Source organism: Leuciscus leuciscus, assembly GCF_965113295.1.
Source record: "Leuciscus leuciscus genome assembly, chromosome: 9".
NCBI lineage: Eukaryota > Metazoa > Chordata > Actinopteri > Cypriniformes > Leuciscidae > Leuciscus > Leuciscus leuciscus.
The window spans coordinates 27,607,663-27,626,840 of NC_138733.1; the positions used below are offsets into that span (position 1 = coordinate 27,607,663).

General features: G+C 35.7%; 2 protein-coding genes across 2 annotated transcripts; one reads left to right on the plus strand and one right to left on the minus strand.

Annotated features, from left to right (window-relative positions):
* The first annotated feature begins 1,363 nt into the window (after nt 1-1,363).
* sesn3 (sestrin 3) lies at nt 1,364-15,993 on the plus strand. Its single transcript, XM_082179028.1, has 10 exons — nt 1,364-1,591; nt 7,894-7,959; nt 8,864-9,058; nt 9,144-9,326; nt 11,648-11,896; nt 12,268-12,400; nt 13,410-13,528; nt 13,627-13,817; nt 14,041-14,185; nt 14,284-15,993. Exons 1-10 carry the CDS (start codon nt 1,538-1,540, stop codon nt 14,368-14,370), a joined length of 1,422 nt encoding a protein of 473 aa, XP_082035154.1. The 5' UTR covers nt 1,364-1,537; the 3' UTR covers nt 14,371-15,993.
* On the minus strand, nt 14,989-18,212 carry bloc1s3 (biogenesis of lysosomal organelles complex-1, subunit 3). The gene is made up of 2 exons (XM_082179029.1): nt 18,137-18,212; nt 14,989-17,741 (listed from the first exon to the last, which is right to left on the minus strand). Exon 2 carries the CDS (start codon nt 17,729-17,731, stop codon nt 17,135-17,137), a length of 597 nt encoding a protein of 198 aa, XP_082035155.1. The 5' UTR covers nt 17,732-17,741; nt 18,137-18,212; the 3' UTR covers nt 14,989-17,134.
* Between the last annotated feature and the right edge of the window lie 966 nt (nt 18,213-19,178).

The following is a 19,178-nucleotide window of genomic DNA, read 5'->3' on the forward strand; positions in this document are numbered from 1 at the left end:
TAATGTTTAAGGATCACCACGGAATTTGCTGACTAAATGCTGCAACGCTGCTGACATGTCCTGCTTTTTAAAAAAATCCCTAACTTTCTTAAGTAGAAACCTTAAGTTTGGTGACATTTTGCTATCTGTCTGAACAACAGAACGTCACAGCATGAACAAGTTTATGTAGGCCGGCATTCATTTCATCTGAACTCCGCAACATCAGTCTGAGATCATCGGAATGTTTTTAGTAGCACCCCGTGGGCCGCCTTCGTGAACCCATGGACGAAAATCCTGCGGGGTCTGGCCCCCGTCCACTCCGTCTGATCATGGCCATTCCGCTCTGTCAGCAATTCCCAACTCTATTCAAGGCTCCTGTCCGCATGCACTGTAAAAAGACAATTGTTGAGTTGTGTTGCTGCATATGCACTCTAGACAATGATTGTCTTGAATTGTTTGAGCAGCCATGCGTATTTTTCCTAGAAAATAAAAGCAGTAAATGCATTTAGAGTGAGATAAAACATTTTATTAGAAAAAAATATAGAGACAGTGAAATCTAATCAGACGTCATGATGCAATACACTGTTTTATTAGAGTTTGTGCCACTGATCTCAGCACAGATATTTCATTGGGAGCTGTTAAGTCCTAAAATGTTCACCCCCTGCCTTCATATATAACAATTGAATGGATTTAACACAAGGCTACTGTGCATGAAAAAATATACAAGGCCTTTCTCAGAATGTCTTAAATTTGCATTATGCAGCACACTTAAAGTGGGGGTAACATGTCTGGACAAGAGAGAAAAAGTTAGGGGGGAGTGGCTCATGGACAGAATACCTTGGGGAAGTCCAATTCTTTTTAGAGAGTTGATTCTTTCGGTTCAATGAACCGAGTCATTTGAGTCATCTAAGTCTGAAAAGGTTAAAGGGTTCGTACGTTTAAATTTTTTTCATGTTAAATTGTTGCTAGCTGCGGTAATCAAACGAGTTTGATTCTATAATAATATGATAAATAATGACAGTAGGGTATAGTTTATGTATTGTTTGTTGATGTGCTGCAGCTGTACAAACCGCGATGAATTGGTTAACTTCTCATGCGATTTATGTTCGCATAATTAGCATCAAGCCGCGAAAATTTGCCGTTTTGTTCTAACATTAACGATAAAAGTAATAATTTTAATGACTGGTAATAATAATATTAATTATTCTCGATATTAATATAGCAATTTTTTCCCATCTCACGGTTTTACCCCTAACCGAAGTCATCAGTTATTAGTAATTCACAAGCGCGTTGCGAATCGGTTCACAAGAACGATTCACTCGGGAGTCGAAGCGAAAGAGGCCAGCTGAAGGGGGCGTGTAGTGCACGTTCATGCTGAAGTTGGACACTTTGGAGAGCTTTGCGCACTGCGAAGGGAGACACGAAGGGATAAGGAGGGGTGTCCAGTCCTCCTTCAGGTCTTGATCGCCCACAGAGGAACTGGCAGCGAACATGCCCAGACCAGTACATCGTCACTGACACCGGGATTCAGCTCTTCGCCTGGTTTAAACTTGCCAGAATGAACGAAAACGCAGACATCTGCAACCACTGTCGGAACATGATCAGAGAGAAGGTAACGTTGTTCTTCTCCGTGTGTCTAAAACTGTTTTTTCTGCATCCATTTCGGCTTATTGTGTTATTAAAACATTAATGCATTTGATCCTGATGTTGATCTTGGTGATGGGAAGCTGCATTGGGTTGTGTATAAGTATTAGACATTTCTCATATCTCTGGCGACCCCAGAGATGTTTATATTAGCCATATTTAAATAACTAGTAGGCCTATATATTTTAGTGTACATTTCATTATACTAGTAGTTGTTATGTTATTAGTTGTTGTTTTTTATTTTATAGATAATTGGATTAGTCGTTTTTTCATTTTATGTATGTATATTTTTCAGTGTGTGTACACATATACATATATATATATATATATATATATGTATGTATGCATATGTGTGTGTGTGTGTGTGTGTGTGTGTGTTTGTGTACATAATAGATTTTTGCAACATACTGACAGGTTTAAATTAAAATGGTATGCATTTCTTCACATTTTGATTGTATCAGAGGCTGACTAACTTAGTGACCTACTCATCTCATCTGAAATCCTGCCATCATCATCTCTCTCTCTCTCTCTCTCTCTCTCTCTCTCTCTCTCTCTCTCTCTCTCTCTTTTCTTTGGCTGGAAGATGTTATTTTTAGCTTTCATAAATCATGTCGGACACATGTGACCTACTTCTGCTCTGCACATCTTCTCACACACACCCTGCCAAAAGTTGTAAGTCAAACTGGACTTTAATACAGAAACACGAGCTGGCATTTATCAGATTGAACTATTGGCTGAAGCTGTTTGCTGTTTGTTTGATCTTGCTCTCTTGCAGCAGGGTGCGAATGGCTATCCTGCGGCTGTATGCAAACCTGTATTTTTAAGTGCATGACAATGTGTGTCTGTTTGGAGAACTCTTGTTATATGAGAAAGGTTTGAGGGATTTGTGGTTACTTAGTCATGTCGACAAGGTTCTTCATTACCTGTTTCCCTGGTTGTGATAACTCTCATCAGCAAATAGCTAGTCTCTTCTCACCTGTTGCTCTAGCTGGTTGGGAACATTCAGTTCAAACTCATCTCTCTCTTGCCTTGGCCTGCAGAAGAAAAAAAATATATAATTAGAGCCAAATTAGAACCAATTATTTCCAATTAAGAAAACTTTTAAAGTTCCACAAAGAACGTTTTATTCTCTAGTTCTTTTATACCATGTATTGTTGCATTAAAGGAATAAGTTCACCTAAAAATGAAACTTCTGTCATCATTCACTGTGTGTTCTACAAAATGTTTGAAATGGCATGAGAAAATTATGACAGGATTTTCATTTTTGGTTGCTCCCTTTAAAGAACCCAGAAATCATCTGAAGAATAATGTGACATCAAACACTTTCTAACATGCTTTGTAATCTTATTTTGAGTGATCATTTTCTCTGTTTATCACTCGATCCCATAACACCTGTGTTGGTTCGTTTTTACCTGTCTTTATTTCTGTTTGCTGTCACACACGCTTCAGAGAACAAGCAACAATGGCTCTACTGTGGATTCTGAACGGCAACAAAACCGACTTGCGTCGATGCAACCGGTTTTGTTTATCAATGTTTTCTTGCTTGAAAAGAGAGACGGACAGAAGCTCTATATAAAACTGAGTTTTGCTGATTCAGCATCTGACACACTTCCTGTTCCTCCAGCTGCCGTGTGCGCTGGCGTGACATAATTGACCAATGAATCGCACTGCCCCATTACCACATAGTGACCCGCCGTCGGGAAGAGCATCAGTGCCTGTAGGTCCTGTAGTCATGTTTGAGCAGCGATCTGTGGGTAGACATCGCCATGAGAACTACAAATACTCAAACCACTAATTGAATGAGGACTGAGAGCAAGTGCCGGCCGGGGACATTTGTCATGGTGCCACTAGGCGTCTGCTCAAGCAAAACTAAAACCTGTGCATTCTGCCAGTGTTGCATAATCTTTTATGAGTTTAATGGCATCATTCAAGGGCCACAGATGCTGACGCAATCAAGTGACCACCAGGGAGAGGATCCTTATGAGAGAAAGAAAGCCTGTTATGTCAGAAAATGTAGTAAAAAAACATGGAAAATTACTTTTAATGGTTTAAAAATGGATATTTGCTTTTATTTACAGAGCATTTTTTATTCATTTAGTTTATTTCATGTGCAAGCAACTGGCGTACAAGAATGCACAATCATTTTATAATAATGTAATTTATTTGATCAGTAACTGATTTAATTTATATGCTATTCTTAGAAGTTTCGAAAAAATATATGAATCTTTGGCATGTAACTCGCATCATTTGTGCTACATGATGATACCAAATTATGCAGAGTATTGAGAACAGTGCTATTTTAGTGTTATTTATAAATAATTATAGTATTTATAAACTATTTATACACTAATTATTATTTATTAATTATTTTCTGTTTTCATATGAATTTTAGCTTTTGCCATTTTTATAATTTTTAAAATAAATATATTTTTATTTAGCTTTAATTTGTTTTGGTTTTTTTCCATTTTAGTTTCAGTCATTTTAGTTATATTTAGGGTTATATTAGTTTGTTGCCAAAAATTACAACATTTCTGTTTTTTTAAGTTGAGTTTTTCATCTAATATTTATATATTTTTTTAAATTCCATAACAAAGATGGTTCCACTGGTTTAATCTAAAACACATTTTGAATGCTCTATTATTAAGACCTGTATTTCACTATAAATTACACATCATCCTCAATTTAATTTATCCTTGATCTTACCATTCTAAGAACTGGATAAAGTAATCCCCAGTAAACCGCTCCATAATAACCCCCCGTTCTCTCATCATTACATCCCGTTAAAAACTTCACTGGAGATCAAACCTAATCCTAATCCCCACTGAGACGCTGAATATTTGTTAACATATCTGGACTCTCTCTCTCTCTCTCTCTCTCTCTCTCTCTCTCTCTCTCTCTCTCTCTCTCTCTCTCTCTCTCTCTCTCTCTCATATTTTATACAATTTATGTCTCTCTCTTCAAACTCAGTCAGGGTAGGCCTCATTTGTTCAAACTGAGCACAAAGTGGACTTATGTAAGTACTGTATTGGTGTGTTTATGTGTGCTTTTTTCTACACATACCTGTGCTGTCATAGAGACAAAGATTTCTGCACTTTCCCCCAGAACATAGAACACACAATCAGGCTCGGAGTCTGACAGACCCACTTTTTTCTCCCTCTTTCTTTAAAACACACTTACACTTCTGGCATCTACGGCTGAAGGCAGAGCGCCAGGTCTTGGAAGGGAAGGAAGCATATAGGATTCCTGGACAGCCATTTCAACTCAAAAGCTTGACTGGGCAACAGTGCGAAGGGCTGGAACAATAGCATCCTTTAATATTGAATACATAAAACCTGACATGTCTAAGGGCGAGACGAGAGTACTGACTGTTCAGACACCTTCTGTGTAATCCAGAGTCCATTTGAGGTTTTTTAACAGGCTTTTGTAGATCAAGGAGTGGCTTTTAAACGTTTAAAACCACAACCTTGATTTTTATGAAATGACCTGTGCATACAGTACAACCATAAAAACACACTTGTAAAGATCAACTCTGCAACCAAATTTAAATTGTTTGGGTGGTAACCTACCTTAGACTTGCAGTATAGAGGGTTTTATGTAACCTTGAAAATAATAGTTAAAGTCATGAAATCATAGTACTATGTTTACGTGGTAAAAGTGGTAATACTACGATTGTATAAGTAAAGTGGAACATTGCAGCCAAATGATAACTATAACATTAACGATAAAGAAATACCGGTAGTTCTAAAAATCTATCGTACTAAATATAAAAGAGTAGCAGAGTCCTGACCACAACTAAGGGCACAGAGAAGTCTCGTTATCGTTATCTATAATATCATTGGAATCACTTTCAGAACGATTTTCTCCAGCTGATGAATGATAAAAAAACAGATAAAAACACTGACAGCCAATCAGAATCCATCCTGCTTTAATGCATTTAAATACATTTAGAGTGAAGCATTTAAAGTGACATATGACAAAACTAGTGCTTCTAATGAACAGAACATTATCATCTGTTGGTGTGGACGCTAATATAGTTATAATTATAGTTATCTTTATAAATATTATTCTTGGTGTGAACAGGCCTAATAGTAAAAGAAAACAAAGGGTGCTTATACTTTCTGACAAAATACTAGTTACTAAAGTTTGTTGGTGTTGTGTACAGTTTTTTTTTTTTTTTTTTTTTTTAGATAGCGAAAATACAATAGTAAAAGTATATTTGGCTTATGGTCAACTTTTGTAAGGCCTCAAGTTTTTTAATGAATGATCAATTTTTTACCTTTTACCAATGAGTAGTTCTTTCCACACTTTGACATTTTTGTTATCATAAATTGATATTTGGTTCTTTGTCAATAGCCTTTCAATATTTTTTATTGAAATGTATTAAAAAGTATTCATATGCGAAGATTAAAATTTCAGACGTTCTTTTTTATGAGCCCTATTACATCCCTTCGAATTTTAAAACCATAGAAATTAGTTTTTGATTAACTTTCGTATTATTCTTATTGAAGAGATACATTTTTTAAAATCTAGACACTGTCCCAGACTATTTGAGGAAGACGCCGCCTCTATCCATGGACACTCATGCTGCTGTTATGACAACAGAACTGTTACCATGGTGCCACAGAATGACAGTCTCAAGCATTATCAGTGCTGATAGTACGCTGTTCTTTGATTGGCCAGGAGCATTGATGCGTTTTCATGGTGCAGGTCACAATGGTCACAGCATGTCAATGTTTCCGTGTGTGTCAAACAAGTCGGGATGGCCAATCAGTGCAGCCTCATTGCAAATACACACAAGCATTACATAAAGCACATAGAACAAATTAGTCTCACATATTCTGAGGTTCTCTTTCTGTCTTGTCTGTTCTCTCTTGCTTTATATGTTTGACTTTGATTATTATACAACAGAGATGAGAGAAAGGCTTCTTCTGATGAAAAATACACTCACACAAGAGGGTGATGACTCGTATAATTTGCTTAATTAAAATGTACACTATTGAATGTAACCATTTTTAATAGTTTTAGTTTGCAAACAACAATGGTGTGCACTGTGCAAACACTGTGAATGTGTTTCAGTTGAGTTGCTTAATGCTGGAGGCCTCTCTTTCAAAAGACTTTTCTGTATTTTTCCCCTCCTCTGCCCTCCCTCTGTTTGCCGCTTTCCCTCTTTCTTTGCACAGTCTATTTACTCTCTTTATTTTATATGTAGTGTCTTGTTCTCTTTCAACAGAGCAGTGGATGTAAGAAACCAACAAGCCCCAAAACAAAACTCTCCCTGTATTTCGTGTTGCTCAATCTTTCCTCTCACAGTTTTCGCATCATTGCAAAACAACTTGAATGCAAATAGAGAGAAAAACACATGTTTGAGCACCTTGTGCATACAATTTAGTGTCTGTGTCTGTGCAGAATCTTGGTAGTTCCAGGTTTGTGTTTTCTAAACAGCACAGGTTTACACCAAGGCCGCAGAGTGGAGGCAAAACACTTTTGACCGCAAATACAACACCGTTTGTGTATTTGTGGTGGTTAGGGGTAAGGGGTGGGATATCCTGAACAAACACAAACCATGAAGAGAAGGAAGGAAGGATAGATAAAGTGCAAGAGAGGGTGAGAATGACGGGGAAAGAGATTTGGTGTGTCCAGTCCTCGGACCACTGAACTGAAGTGACCCTTACACCCTTGGCATTATAGAGAGTTTAGCGAACACACACACACACACACACACACACACACACACACACACACACACACACACACACACACACATAGATAAAACACAAACACAGCATTCGTGGAACTCCTTACCTTTCACTGTAACAGGAACAAAACGCTGGCAGAGACTTTCAAAATAAACCCCAGCAGGGAGACACAAAAAACGACCTGAAAAAACTATGTTGTGCCCTTTAAAATATATACATTAAACACACTATTATATACTTTTATCACATAATCTATCTAGGAATTTACTTTATGCTTGTTAGACTGTTTTTAAGGTAGTATTGTTTCTTATAATGACTGCTTTCAAACAAGTTTTCACCTGCCTGCCATTGGTTGAATAAACAGATAGACCCGCCCCCAAACGCACGCCATTGGTTGAGCGACTGTTGCTGTGCAGAATCAAGCTACAGATGGCTTAACTTATAGTTGTCTCTGCATATTAACCTGAAATTAGCTTACATAAAAATACACATTTCAGTAAAAATAATAATAATAATTGAATCGTATTGTCTGGATGTTTTCATCATATTCATCATAAATATTATTGTTTCACAGGAAAAAGGAATGAAGATGTCAAGACACATATCAACAGGACCAAGCTCATTTATTCCAGAAAATGAGGTAATACTAATAACAAAATATTATAAGTTGCATTTCTTGGTTCAGAGATGGTACAATGTTTACACCACGATTTTTTTTTTTACATATACCATGGTATAACCATGATCTTTTAGAGTTAGTAAGATTTAGTTTTTAATGTTTTTTAAAAAAGAAGTCTTTATGTTAACCAAGGCTGCATTTATTTGATTACAATATTAAACAGTAATATTGTGAAATATTTTTACAAATTAAAATAACATTTTCTATTTTAATATATTTAAAAATGTCAGTTATTTATCCAATGACAAAGCTGAATTTTCAGTATTATTACTTAATTTGTGCTGCTTAATATTTTTGTGTATAAGTTGTACGTTTGTTTCAGGATGCTTTGATGAATAAAAAGTTCAAAATAGAAATGTAATAGATGAATAGAAATGTAAATCTCAAAAATGTAACGTGTCCTTACTAAATAAAAGTTTTAATTTCTTTTGAATGGTTCAAACATAGTTCATAGTATATGTCAGTATACCACAATATTACCACTTTTTCTCTCTTCTCTCACACACTCACTCAATCCGAGTTCACCTAACTCAGATGCTGTAATCATTCTTTCTCGAGTCAGCTGGTGTTCATTTCACTTTTGTTTTGAGTTCAGCCAGTTCAGGAGATAATTTTCTTTGAATCCGAGTTAAATCCCTTCATTGAATTAAGATTAACCTGAGCCAGAGTTCAAATCTTTCTCGGCTCTGATTCATAGCATCGCATATTGGTGATGTCTCATATTACAAAATCAGACACAATTTAGTTCTATACACCACGTATTTAATTTGCATTACCATCTGACCGCAGTACTTTTATGTAAGGAAAAATATAGTCCATATTTTGCACTGTTGTTAAATGTCCCGTGTTCTGATCCTGATCCCAGATCCTAGGAGCCATGCCTCTGAGTGACTCCACAGTGATGTTCTTAGAGGAAGAGTTCAGCGGGCGCGTGGACAACCTGACGCAGGTGATGGGGCTCCACCCGCATTATCTGCAAGCCTTCCTGCGCTGCCACTATTACCTCTTGAGGATGGACGGCCCCCTACCACTCCACTACAGACATTACATCGCTATAATGGTACAAACGCATACAGAAACACTTTCAAGGGAGACTTTATTCAACTGGAACAGTTTTATGAGTGATTTTTGTCTGTGTTTTGCAGGCTGCAGCGCGGCATCAGTGTTCCTCGCTGGTTTGTCACCACATGCAGGAGTTCGAGCAGATAGGCGTGTGTTCTGATTGGCTGAGAGGTCTGGAGTTCTGCCCGCAACGCCTCCGCAACCTCAACGAGATTAACAAGATCCTCGCGCACAGACCCTGGCTCATTACAAAGCAACATATAAAGGTAACACACTAGTGATATTTTTTATTGCTCAGTATTCTAGCTATTTTTTTTTTTTTTGCATTATGCAATCATTTTGCAACAATAAACATTTCTGCACTACATTTATTGTCACATGACGTCACTCAAGCATGTTTAATTCAGAGGGTGGCATCCGAATATCATCTTGTAAATAAAAGCATTGCATTTTCAATCCAGTTTTGTGTTAATTCTTTGTGAATCAAAAAAGTACTTTTTTTTTTACTGAAACACCAAAAACTGAAAATAAAGTTTATTTGATAATCAGTTAGGTAATCAAATTTATTTAATAATCAGTTAGGTAATCAAATTTATTTAATAATCATTTAGGTAATCAAATTGATTTAATAATCAGTTAGGTAATCAAATTGATTTAATAATCAGTTAGCTAATCAAATTTATTTAATAATCAGTTAGCTAATCAAATTTATTTAATAATCAATACTCCAAATAAAAAAATATATGAGTTGAATGTAAACATTTAAATTGCAGTTTTTATAGTCACTTTTTACAGGGTTTCCGCGGGGTCTTAAAAAGTCTAAAATTCGGAACTTTAAATTTAAGGCCTTAAAAAGTCTTAAAAACGGCCAGATTTTCATCCTAGTTCTTAAATTTAATTTAGTCAGGTCTAAAAAAGTGTTTACCCTAGTTCATTTCCAGAAACCCTGGCCGCAGAAAGTTATTACAAAGTAGCAAAAAAGTATGGAGTTGTAGCCTACAAAGCGGAGCTCTAGAGCATGGGTCTCCAACACGTCGCTCGCGTGCTACCAGTAGCTCGTGGCTTGATATGAGCTAGCTCGCCAGAGGCCGTTCACATATCGCGTCTTTTGCGCGCTCAAGTTTGTTCAAATGTAGGCTCATAATTGAAGCGACGCGCTAATTTTTTGGCCAGGCGCAACAAGATGAGAAAAACTTTTCAGAATGCCGCAAACGCACCGCAGGTCATGTGACAGGAACCAACCAATCACCCCTTTCCATAACAACATTGAAAGCTCAGTCAACATGAAGGATGGGGGTGCACCCAAACACTACTAATACATATAAGCTAATGTGTAAATGTCAGTAATTTATATATTTTGACTCATTCTTTTTATAAAAAAATATTTAAAGGCTGAAATATGAGGTTTATCTTTGTATAAAACCTTTTTTTGTCAAAACTTTATTTGAACTTGTACATGTTAGTAGATAACATGTTGCAAGATACTCTTTTAAAATCTGGCCATCATTTTTAATGGTATTTTAATGTTTACGTAAACAAAAAGTGCATATTGATGCTAATACATTTTTTATTTGCTGTTTTTCGACATAAAACTTGTTGAATTGACTTCATTCTGTAGTATTAGTACTTTTTGAACAGGATTCTGTGGTAACCGTGATAATTTTGGTCACTTTAATCATTTAATCATTTCCTCTCTAGTTATGATCAACTATGATCAACTAAAATCAACAATAATTGTGTTTTTACAGTATAATATGCAAAAGTACAATTTTCTATTAAAAAAATATCTACCTCTCCCTCTCTCTCTCAGATAATCCTAGATAGATAGAAAGATAGATAGATATACTCTAATGATCCCGAGGTAACTATCTATCTAACTTGGATAATGTGTCGTGTAGGTCTTAAATTTCAATCTTTATGGTCTTAAAATGTCTTAAAAAGGTCTTAAATTTGACTTACTGAAACCTGCAGAAACCCTGTTTTTATTATGGGTAATATTTTACAATAAGGTTTAATTTTGTTAATGTATTTACTAAAATGAGCTAATAAAGAGCAATCCATTTGTTACAGTATTTATTTATTAATCTTTTTTAATGTTAGTCAATAAAAATCCAGATGTTCATTGTTTGTTCATGTTAGTCCACAGTGCATTAACTAATGTTAACAAATACTTTTGATTTTAATAATGTATTAGTAAATGTTGAAAGTATTGTTCATTCATAGTTCATCTTAGCTAATGTAGTTAAGTAATGTTAATTAATGAAACCTTATTGTAAAGTGTTACCTAATTATGTTTCTACTCCAATTTGTTTTTTAAATATAATATTTAAATGGTGGCCGTAAAAAAAAAAAAATCATGATTCAGATTTATTCAAACTCAGATTAAAATAATGAAGACAACAGGCTAAGTAAAAATATAATGGATATGTAATATAGTGCATATATTTAACAAAATTCTGCTCTCCAGAGTTATTTTTTTGACACTATGGACAGCGATGGACACTGAATGACTTTTCTGATATAAATGTAATGTTATGCTAAATATTTTCGATCAAATGTTAATGATCTTACACTCTTTGTTTCTCAGGCTCTGGTGAAGACAGGAGAGCACAGCTGGTCTCTGGCAGAGCTGGTTCATGCTGTCGTACTGTTGGCTCATTTCCATGCCTTGGCTAGTTTTGTGTTTGGTAGCGGAGTCAACCCTGACCCTGAGGTCACGGAGGTCAATGGGGTCACGGATGACCTTTGCCCTCTAGACATGGCGGGTTTATGCACCTGTCACCTCACAAACGGCAACCAAGCCAACGGGAACCCCCTGCGTAACCCTAACACTGGGGTAGGAAAACATTACAGAGTATCCATGTTAGGGATGTGCCCGAATAGTTCTTATGGTTCTTCATGCAAAATATGATGTGGAATATATACTATATATTGTATATAAAATTATATATATTATATATCATATGAAATTATATATATATATATATATATATATATATATATATATATATATATATATAATGCATTACATTATAATATATTATACATATACACATATACAAAATTTTAGGATTGCTCTTGACAAGTTTGATGACATTCATCTGCATATTAATAGTATGCATATTCTGTGCATATTCAGGGCTATCTTTATTTGTTTGGACAAAAGTAGCATGTCATTTTTTTTAACTCCATTGTTGTGTATTTTAGAGTGAGCTGGAAGCACTGATGGAGAGAATGAAGCGATTGCTGGAGGAGCGAGAAGACGACGATGCGTCAGAGGAGGAGATGTTCACTCGCTTTGAGAAAGAAAAGAAAGAGAGTCTTCTGGTGGTGTCTGCAGGTATTACAACACAGATACATACTTTTACATACTTTTTCAGTTTATAATATTATTCATATTTTCTGGCATAATGATAATAGTACATGCTAATAAAATCTGAAACTTTTAAATATCGTTGTTGTCTGGCAGATACCTTGTATCTTCATATTCGTCATAAATCATTACTATTGGTCACCCTTTATGTCTGTCTTGGGGATTTTTGCAAATATTTAACCAATGAAAAGTATTAAAAAGTGCTTGTGACCAAATCTCGTAACTACATTGGCTCCTCAAACTGTCAGTCAAACCACATAAATCTACCCACCTCAATCTTGAATGAAGTTATATGAATATATATATATACATATACATAAAAAGACTAATGCTTTATGTGTTTGAGGAGCGGAGAAGTGTGCCTCTAGCATTTGTCGTAGAGTCACAGTCAATACTGTCTGAAATAGCCTGTGTATCACTTCATCTTTAACATGAGATTTTGAGGTAACATGAGGTTGTAAACTTCAGTAAACTTTATAACCCATAAATTGATGTAAATGTAATGCGACGCACTTACTGCCTCAGATGTGGCCGAAATTCACTGGTCAAAAACCTCAGAACTCCATTTGAGGTTGATTTTGGTCAAATATAAAAAATATAATGACACATGCAAGTGTCTAACCACATATAAAGCCACAATATAAACTTTGACAACACACGTTTTTCAGTTTCCTGAAAAGTAGCATTTTTGGAGATATAAGGTTTCCGCTCGACACCAATTATATGTTTAAGACTGTTTTTTTCTGTTACTGTTGTGTGTAAAGTGGGAATTAATATTAAGTTACCAAAATGAAAAATTCTGTCATCATCTACTCAGCCACATGTTGTTCTAAACCTGTTTGACTTCATTTGCCATTTGTCATCAGTGACGCCAAACCAAGCATGAATTGGAACCATTGCTTGAAAACAAAAAAGGATCTTGCAATCTTTTGTTTGTGTGTATATTGTATTAAAATATTGTGATTTGCATATTCAGGGTTTGATGAGGAAGTGGTGCCCCCTTCTCCCGTGGCTCGGTTTGTAGACGACCCGTCGTTTGGATACCAGGACTTTGCACGACACGGAGAAGACAACCCACCCACATTTAAAGCACAAGTATGACAACTACCCTCGCGTATACACATAAACAGCATTTTTCTTCAATACCTTATTGAGAATGAATGATTGATCATTCTGTCTTGTTCACTCTATAGGACTACTCATGGGAGGATCATGGTTTCTCTCTGGTCAACAGGCTGTACTCTGACATTGGTCACCTATTGGATGATAAGTTCAGAACGGCATGCGATCTGACCTATTACAACATGGCCAGTCACGAGGGGGTGGACACCAGCATGCTGCGCAGGGCTCTCTTCAACTACGTCCACTGCATGTACGGCATCAGGTACGTCCATGAGTGTGCAATAATGTGCAATCATATTACATTCTATTTTTTTCAGTACTCCAGCTTTAAACTTTTTTTCAAGTTAGTTGCCACTGTAAATCATAGTGTACAGTATGTATGCCCAGAGCGCCCCCTAGTGTACAAGCACAGTACAACCAAGAGTACTGATGTCCAGCTCTTTACTGCCTAGTATTGAAAGTGTTTTCATTCTGTGCGTCTGCAGATATGATGATTACGACTACGGTGAGGTGAATCAGTTATTGGAGCGCAGTCTGAAGGTTTACATCAAAACAGTGACGTGTTATCCAGAGCGAACCACTCGCCGCATGTACGAGAGCTACTGGCACCAGTTCAGACACTCCGAAAAGGCAGGTCAAATTATCATGTGTAATACTATTATTTTTTCAGCATTCATTTTGCTCTGAATATGCTGATATTCTCAATTACCTTTCTTTCCTTTATCCAGGTTCATGTGAATTTGCTCCTAATGGAGGCTCGAATGCAGGCAGAGCTGCTCTATGCTTTGAGAGCCATCACTCATTATATGACCTGACCAATCAGACGTCACCAATTATATGACCTGACCAATCAGACTTAATCTTTTAGGTGATCTGACCAATTGAACCTCACCCACAATATGACCGGACATTATTATTATTATGCCTAAATTTAACCAAACAATTATCAATTACTTCTGCATATAGTTTTGAATTCTTACAATTGTGTATGCCTTTTCTTGGATGGTTCAAAATGATAACTAAATGAAGGAAATTGAGTATTGAGCATTCTGGGTATAATCCCAAACTCCAAATTGGGATGTTCGGTCATGTTCAAATCATTCGTCATAAGAATTGTGGGTGGGGGAACAATAACTTTTTGCTGGATTCAAATGTAATCCTTAACGGTCAGAAAAATCCCCACATCATGACTTGACAAATCATCATTTTAACGTGCAATACTTTCTAACTGAAATCTCATTTATACTGTAAGCTGAAATACTGGAGGACTGAGTTCACATTTTTGAAACAGGAAGTTGTCATATGTTTTCTTTTTTTGCACATTTGAGAAAAACTGTATTTTGGAAGAAAAAAAAAATACTGTTTTCCTTTTGTAATATCATTAATGACAATAACAGAATGTGAGATTTTTCCCTTTCTTTAAAAAAAAAAAAAAATCCCTGTGGCTTTTTTCATTCTTGTTTATTTCATATTGAATGTATTGTTTCGATTTTTTTTTTTTTGTAATTTGTTTCTAGACTTTTTCCAGATCAGTTTAGTTTGGTTTAGTTGTTTACGTGGAAACTAAGGCTTTTGTAGCATTACTGTACTATCAGTCCTTTCCTTTCAATCTCAGTGTTATACTTTAGATAACAAAGTTCATTTTTTTATGATACATGTTACTGCCACCTGCAATAGCTCTACTAATCACATCTTGTGACTTTATTTCTGTAAGTGTGAGTATGTCTTACTTCTGAACGTCTGTCAAAGTGTTTGCACATCTGTTGCGCATCTCTTTGCACTATTGTGCCTCTGTGAAAGAAAACCGTGAGCGAGAGAGAGAGTTCATATGTGCGAGTGAGTGTTATGTGCAGGATTGCCTGTCTGAAAACTAACTTCTTTTGATACTATTGATGTGATCATTACTGTCCATCAAAGCATTTCTTAAAGGTTTATTTATATCGCTTTAATAATTGCTTCAAATTTGCACAACTCTAATCAAGGTGCAGCATCAGTGTCCTTTAAAAAAAAAAAAAAAAAAAATTAAGATTGTGTCTGAAAATATATGTATAGTGAAAAGATAAGCTTTATAGAATGAGCAAAGTGTTTAGTCTTATGGGCAGTGCCTTATTAATGTTTAGAAACAGGTTATGATTTAGTAATTTAGTCGTAGGTACACAAGAGATTGTTACAAATGTAGGTAAATCTGCCATCGAAGTGCCTTTCAAACTCAGCTGTTGGCGTTTCAAAGTGTCCGCACTACGCAGCAGATTTAATGGAAAATGGCCGTATGTGTCTGCCGCATTTCCTACTTGTGTTTATTCCGATCAAGGTGGTGCTATGAAGCTTTCATGTTCTCCACTCATCATAAATTTATACATTTCCAAAATGGCAGCGCTGGAACTTCTCTCCAGTGGCCAATCACAGACCTGTATGTTTCAATAAAGTTTCTAATCAAATTCAGGCTATGAGTGATGCTTTTTTTGCAGACTGATTTTTTTTGTGTGACAATTTTATGGCTAAAGGGCTAAAAAGTATCTATACTGTTGCAAAATATGCAGCAAGTGAAAAAAAATGAAACTCATATTTGGCAATTTGACATCTAGTAACAGCAGTGACCTTCAGTGTGACATTTATATATGTATGTATATATATATATATATATATATATATATATATATATATGAAGACTTCAGATGCAAAAGCCTCTAAATGCCATCTGAAATTTTCTTATAGAATGATCATTTTTATAAAGCTTGTGTATTTAAGTTCAGTAATTTCACTTAAATGACAATTAATAGGTAATCTTCATTGCCATTTAAGTGAAATTATTGAATTTAAATATACGAGCTTGATAAAAATGATCATTCTATAAGAAAATTTCAGTTGGCATTTAGAGGCTTTTGCATCTGAACTCTTCATATATATATATGCAGTTTATTATTACCTGAAATATTTAATATTGTATTATTTAGTAATAATATTAATATATTTCAAATATTATTTATTACATTAACTGCAGGAAATTGTAAGTGAACTGCAAAAAAGCCAAAAGGTAAAATAAAAAATGTAAAGAAATGGTGACTAGTTACAACCCCGAAATATATACTTTCCTTTAAACATTTATTTATTATATTGCTGCACACAGTTTATTTATGACCTGCATTATTTATTATTTCAATAATAATTCTATTTTTATTTATTTAAAATTTATACTTTTTACATTAAAAGATAAATTAAAAGAAATGCTGACTAGTAAGTTACATTCCCTAAATCAGACGTATATTTCAACCTATATGCTAAAAAAAAGAAGAGAAATTTAGTTTACACAACAGACAAGTTAACCTTTTTTTAACTTATTTATTTTATATATATTCTCAGCGCATTCAGCAAATCAGCCCAAGCAAATTTCCATGTTATTACTGATCACTAATAATCATGGCCATGTTGGTCAATGACTAGGGCGGCTCCTGACACATTCCACACCTCATGTAGCATCCAAGAAAATCATTCAAATGTATCCAAGCTGTGGCTTTTATTGGACCTTCAACAGGCCCATATGTCATTTAAAGCTGTCTCAACTTACTCTCAAGCATTTGATTAGGATTGTCCAGACACGGGGTTTGGCATGGTGATGTCCGGCAGCAGATGACAGCTCGTAATGATGTCGATCTTCTCAGACACTGACTTCAGGTCCTCTAGAATGAGTCTAATGCTGTGGGACGCGTTGATGATGCCTGTCTGAGAGTTGTTGAGCTGAGTGGTGGCCTGTCTTATGTCCCTGGCAGCGTTCTGATACACCTGTTTCAGGCTTTGATTGATGTCAGTGCACAGTCGTGCATTGCTCTCCAGCAGTTTCTGCTGAAGTAATGAGTTAAAGCGACCCGAGTCAGGTCTGGACACAGGCGAGGATCGGTCCTCCTGTCCGCACACTGTGGCAGGTGTGTTTCTGATCACGATGAGAGGAGGCAGATCTTTGCGGAGCATCTGCTGTTGGCTTTCAGAGGCCAGTCTGCGCGCTCTCTCCTCCTCATCCTCGCTGTCGGTCTCGGACGCTTCTCCTGCCACCTTCATACCTGATGAGGATGATGATGATGATGCATGGACAGGAGGGGCAGAGGTGATGTACACTTCATCATCCGAATCAGTTTCTGATGCTTCTCCCTGTACCACGATTTGGAATTTGTTGCTTGCCATTATTGCACACCTGGAAGATACATGTTTAAATAAGTTGATTACTCATAAGCTTTACCATAGTATAGTTATGGTGTCAGTATACATTTAAATACCATGGTATTTTTAATGTATACCACGACATTGAATGATTACCATTTTCATATACTACATACATTTACTATGTATAGTAATACACTGTAAATACACTGTACTCTAAAGTACTTAATGGAGTATCATAGCACTTCCATGACATATGTTCATATATGCTATTTAGACTATTAGTTAACTTAATACAATACGCATTTACGTTTTGCTCTAAATTGCTTTTAGTTAAATTAGGATTATATTGTTTAGCGCGTATGTTTTGATATTAATAATGCACAGTAATTAAAAGCGATTAAAACCAAATGTGCGTCTTTTTCTAACCTGCTGGTGTTTGTATCCACAATCCAAATGTCATAGGATTTGTCACGAGAAACCAACTTCAAGCAGGAAGCAGGAAGAAATTTAAAATAAAAGTCCGTCAGAATCAGAAGTGTGTACGAATTCAAAATAAAGTTCGCAAGAAATATGCGAAAATAATAGAATAAAATACCATTTTAAAGTAAATAAAGTAAAATAAAATAAAATAAAATAAAATAAAGTGAATTCAAAATATAAGTCTAAAGAATCAGAAGTTTGTGAGTAAAGTCATGAGTGAAGTATGCTGGTTAAAGTTAGTCAAAGCAAGGAATTATAAACAAACACAAATGAATTAAGTAAACAATGTATGTATGTGAACAAACAAATAAATAAATATACACATGTAGAAAGTATGAGTTAAAGGGGTGGTATAATGCCCTTTTCACAAGATGTAAAATAAGAATTTGATGTCCCCAGAGTGTGAATGTGAAGTTTTAGCTCAAAATACCCCACAGATATTTAAGATAGCATGTTAAAATCGTCACTTTTTGAGGGTGAGCGGGGCAAAAACGCACCGTTTTTGTGTCTGTCCCTTTAAATGCAAATATGGCACAGAGGGCGGAGCTTCAACAGCTTGCACTCACACAGACATGCACTGAAAATTTCTAAAACTTTTAGCCTTTTATGTTCAAACCGAAGTCAGAAAGATGGAGAGACTCAAGAAGAAGTGACAACATGTAGAAGCAACAGGACATTTCTGAATTGTTAGTTGATGCATTTATGTAGCTTATGTGTAATTATCTTCTAGTCATTGATTAGCATATTCTGTCATGATAATCTATAAATCGCGTTCACGGGGGCGGGGTTTATGTAAATTGTAGGGTTGGTGATGTCACTAACCCGGGAGGAAGCTACTGTAGTTTCTACCAGCCGTTTGTTGTTGTAGTCCTTAAAAAGCAATTTCTTTAAAAGGAAATATCTCCCTTTGCTTTGAACTTTGAGTGTTGTAACTTTGCAGATGTTGTTTATTCTCAAACAGCAACATACACACTAACTAAAGTTAGAA

Bases quoted from the DNA above. Each gene is read 5' to 3' on its own strand.
- sesn3 (XM_082179028.1), top strand. From the start codon at position 1,538: ATGAACGAAAACGCAGACATCTGCAACCACTGTCGGAACATGATCAGA. The intron at 9,327-11,647 runs GTAACACACTAG...TTTGTTTCTCAG, and splicing joins TTACAAAGCAACATATAAAG to GCTCTGGTGAAGACAGGAGA. The intron at 13,529-13,626 runs GTATGACAACTA...TTCACTCTATAG, and splicing joins CACCCACATTTAAAGCACAA to GACTACTCATGGGAGGATCA.
- bloc1s3 (XM_082179029.1), bottom strand. From the start codon at position 17,731: ATGGCAAGCAACAAATTCCAAATCGTGGTACAGGGAGAAGCATCAGAA.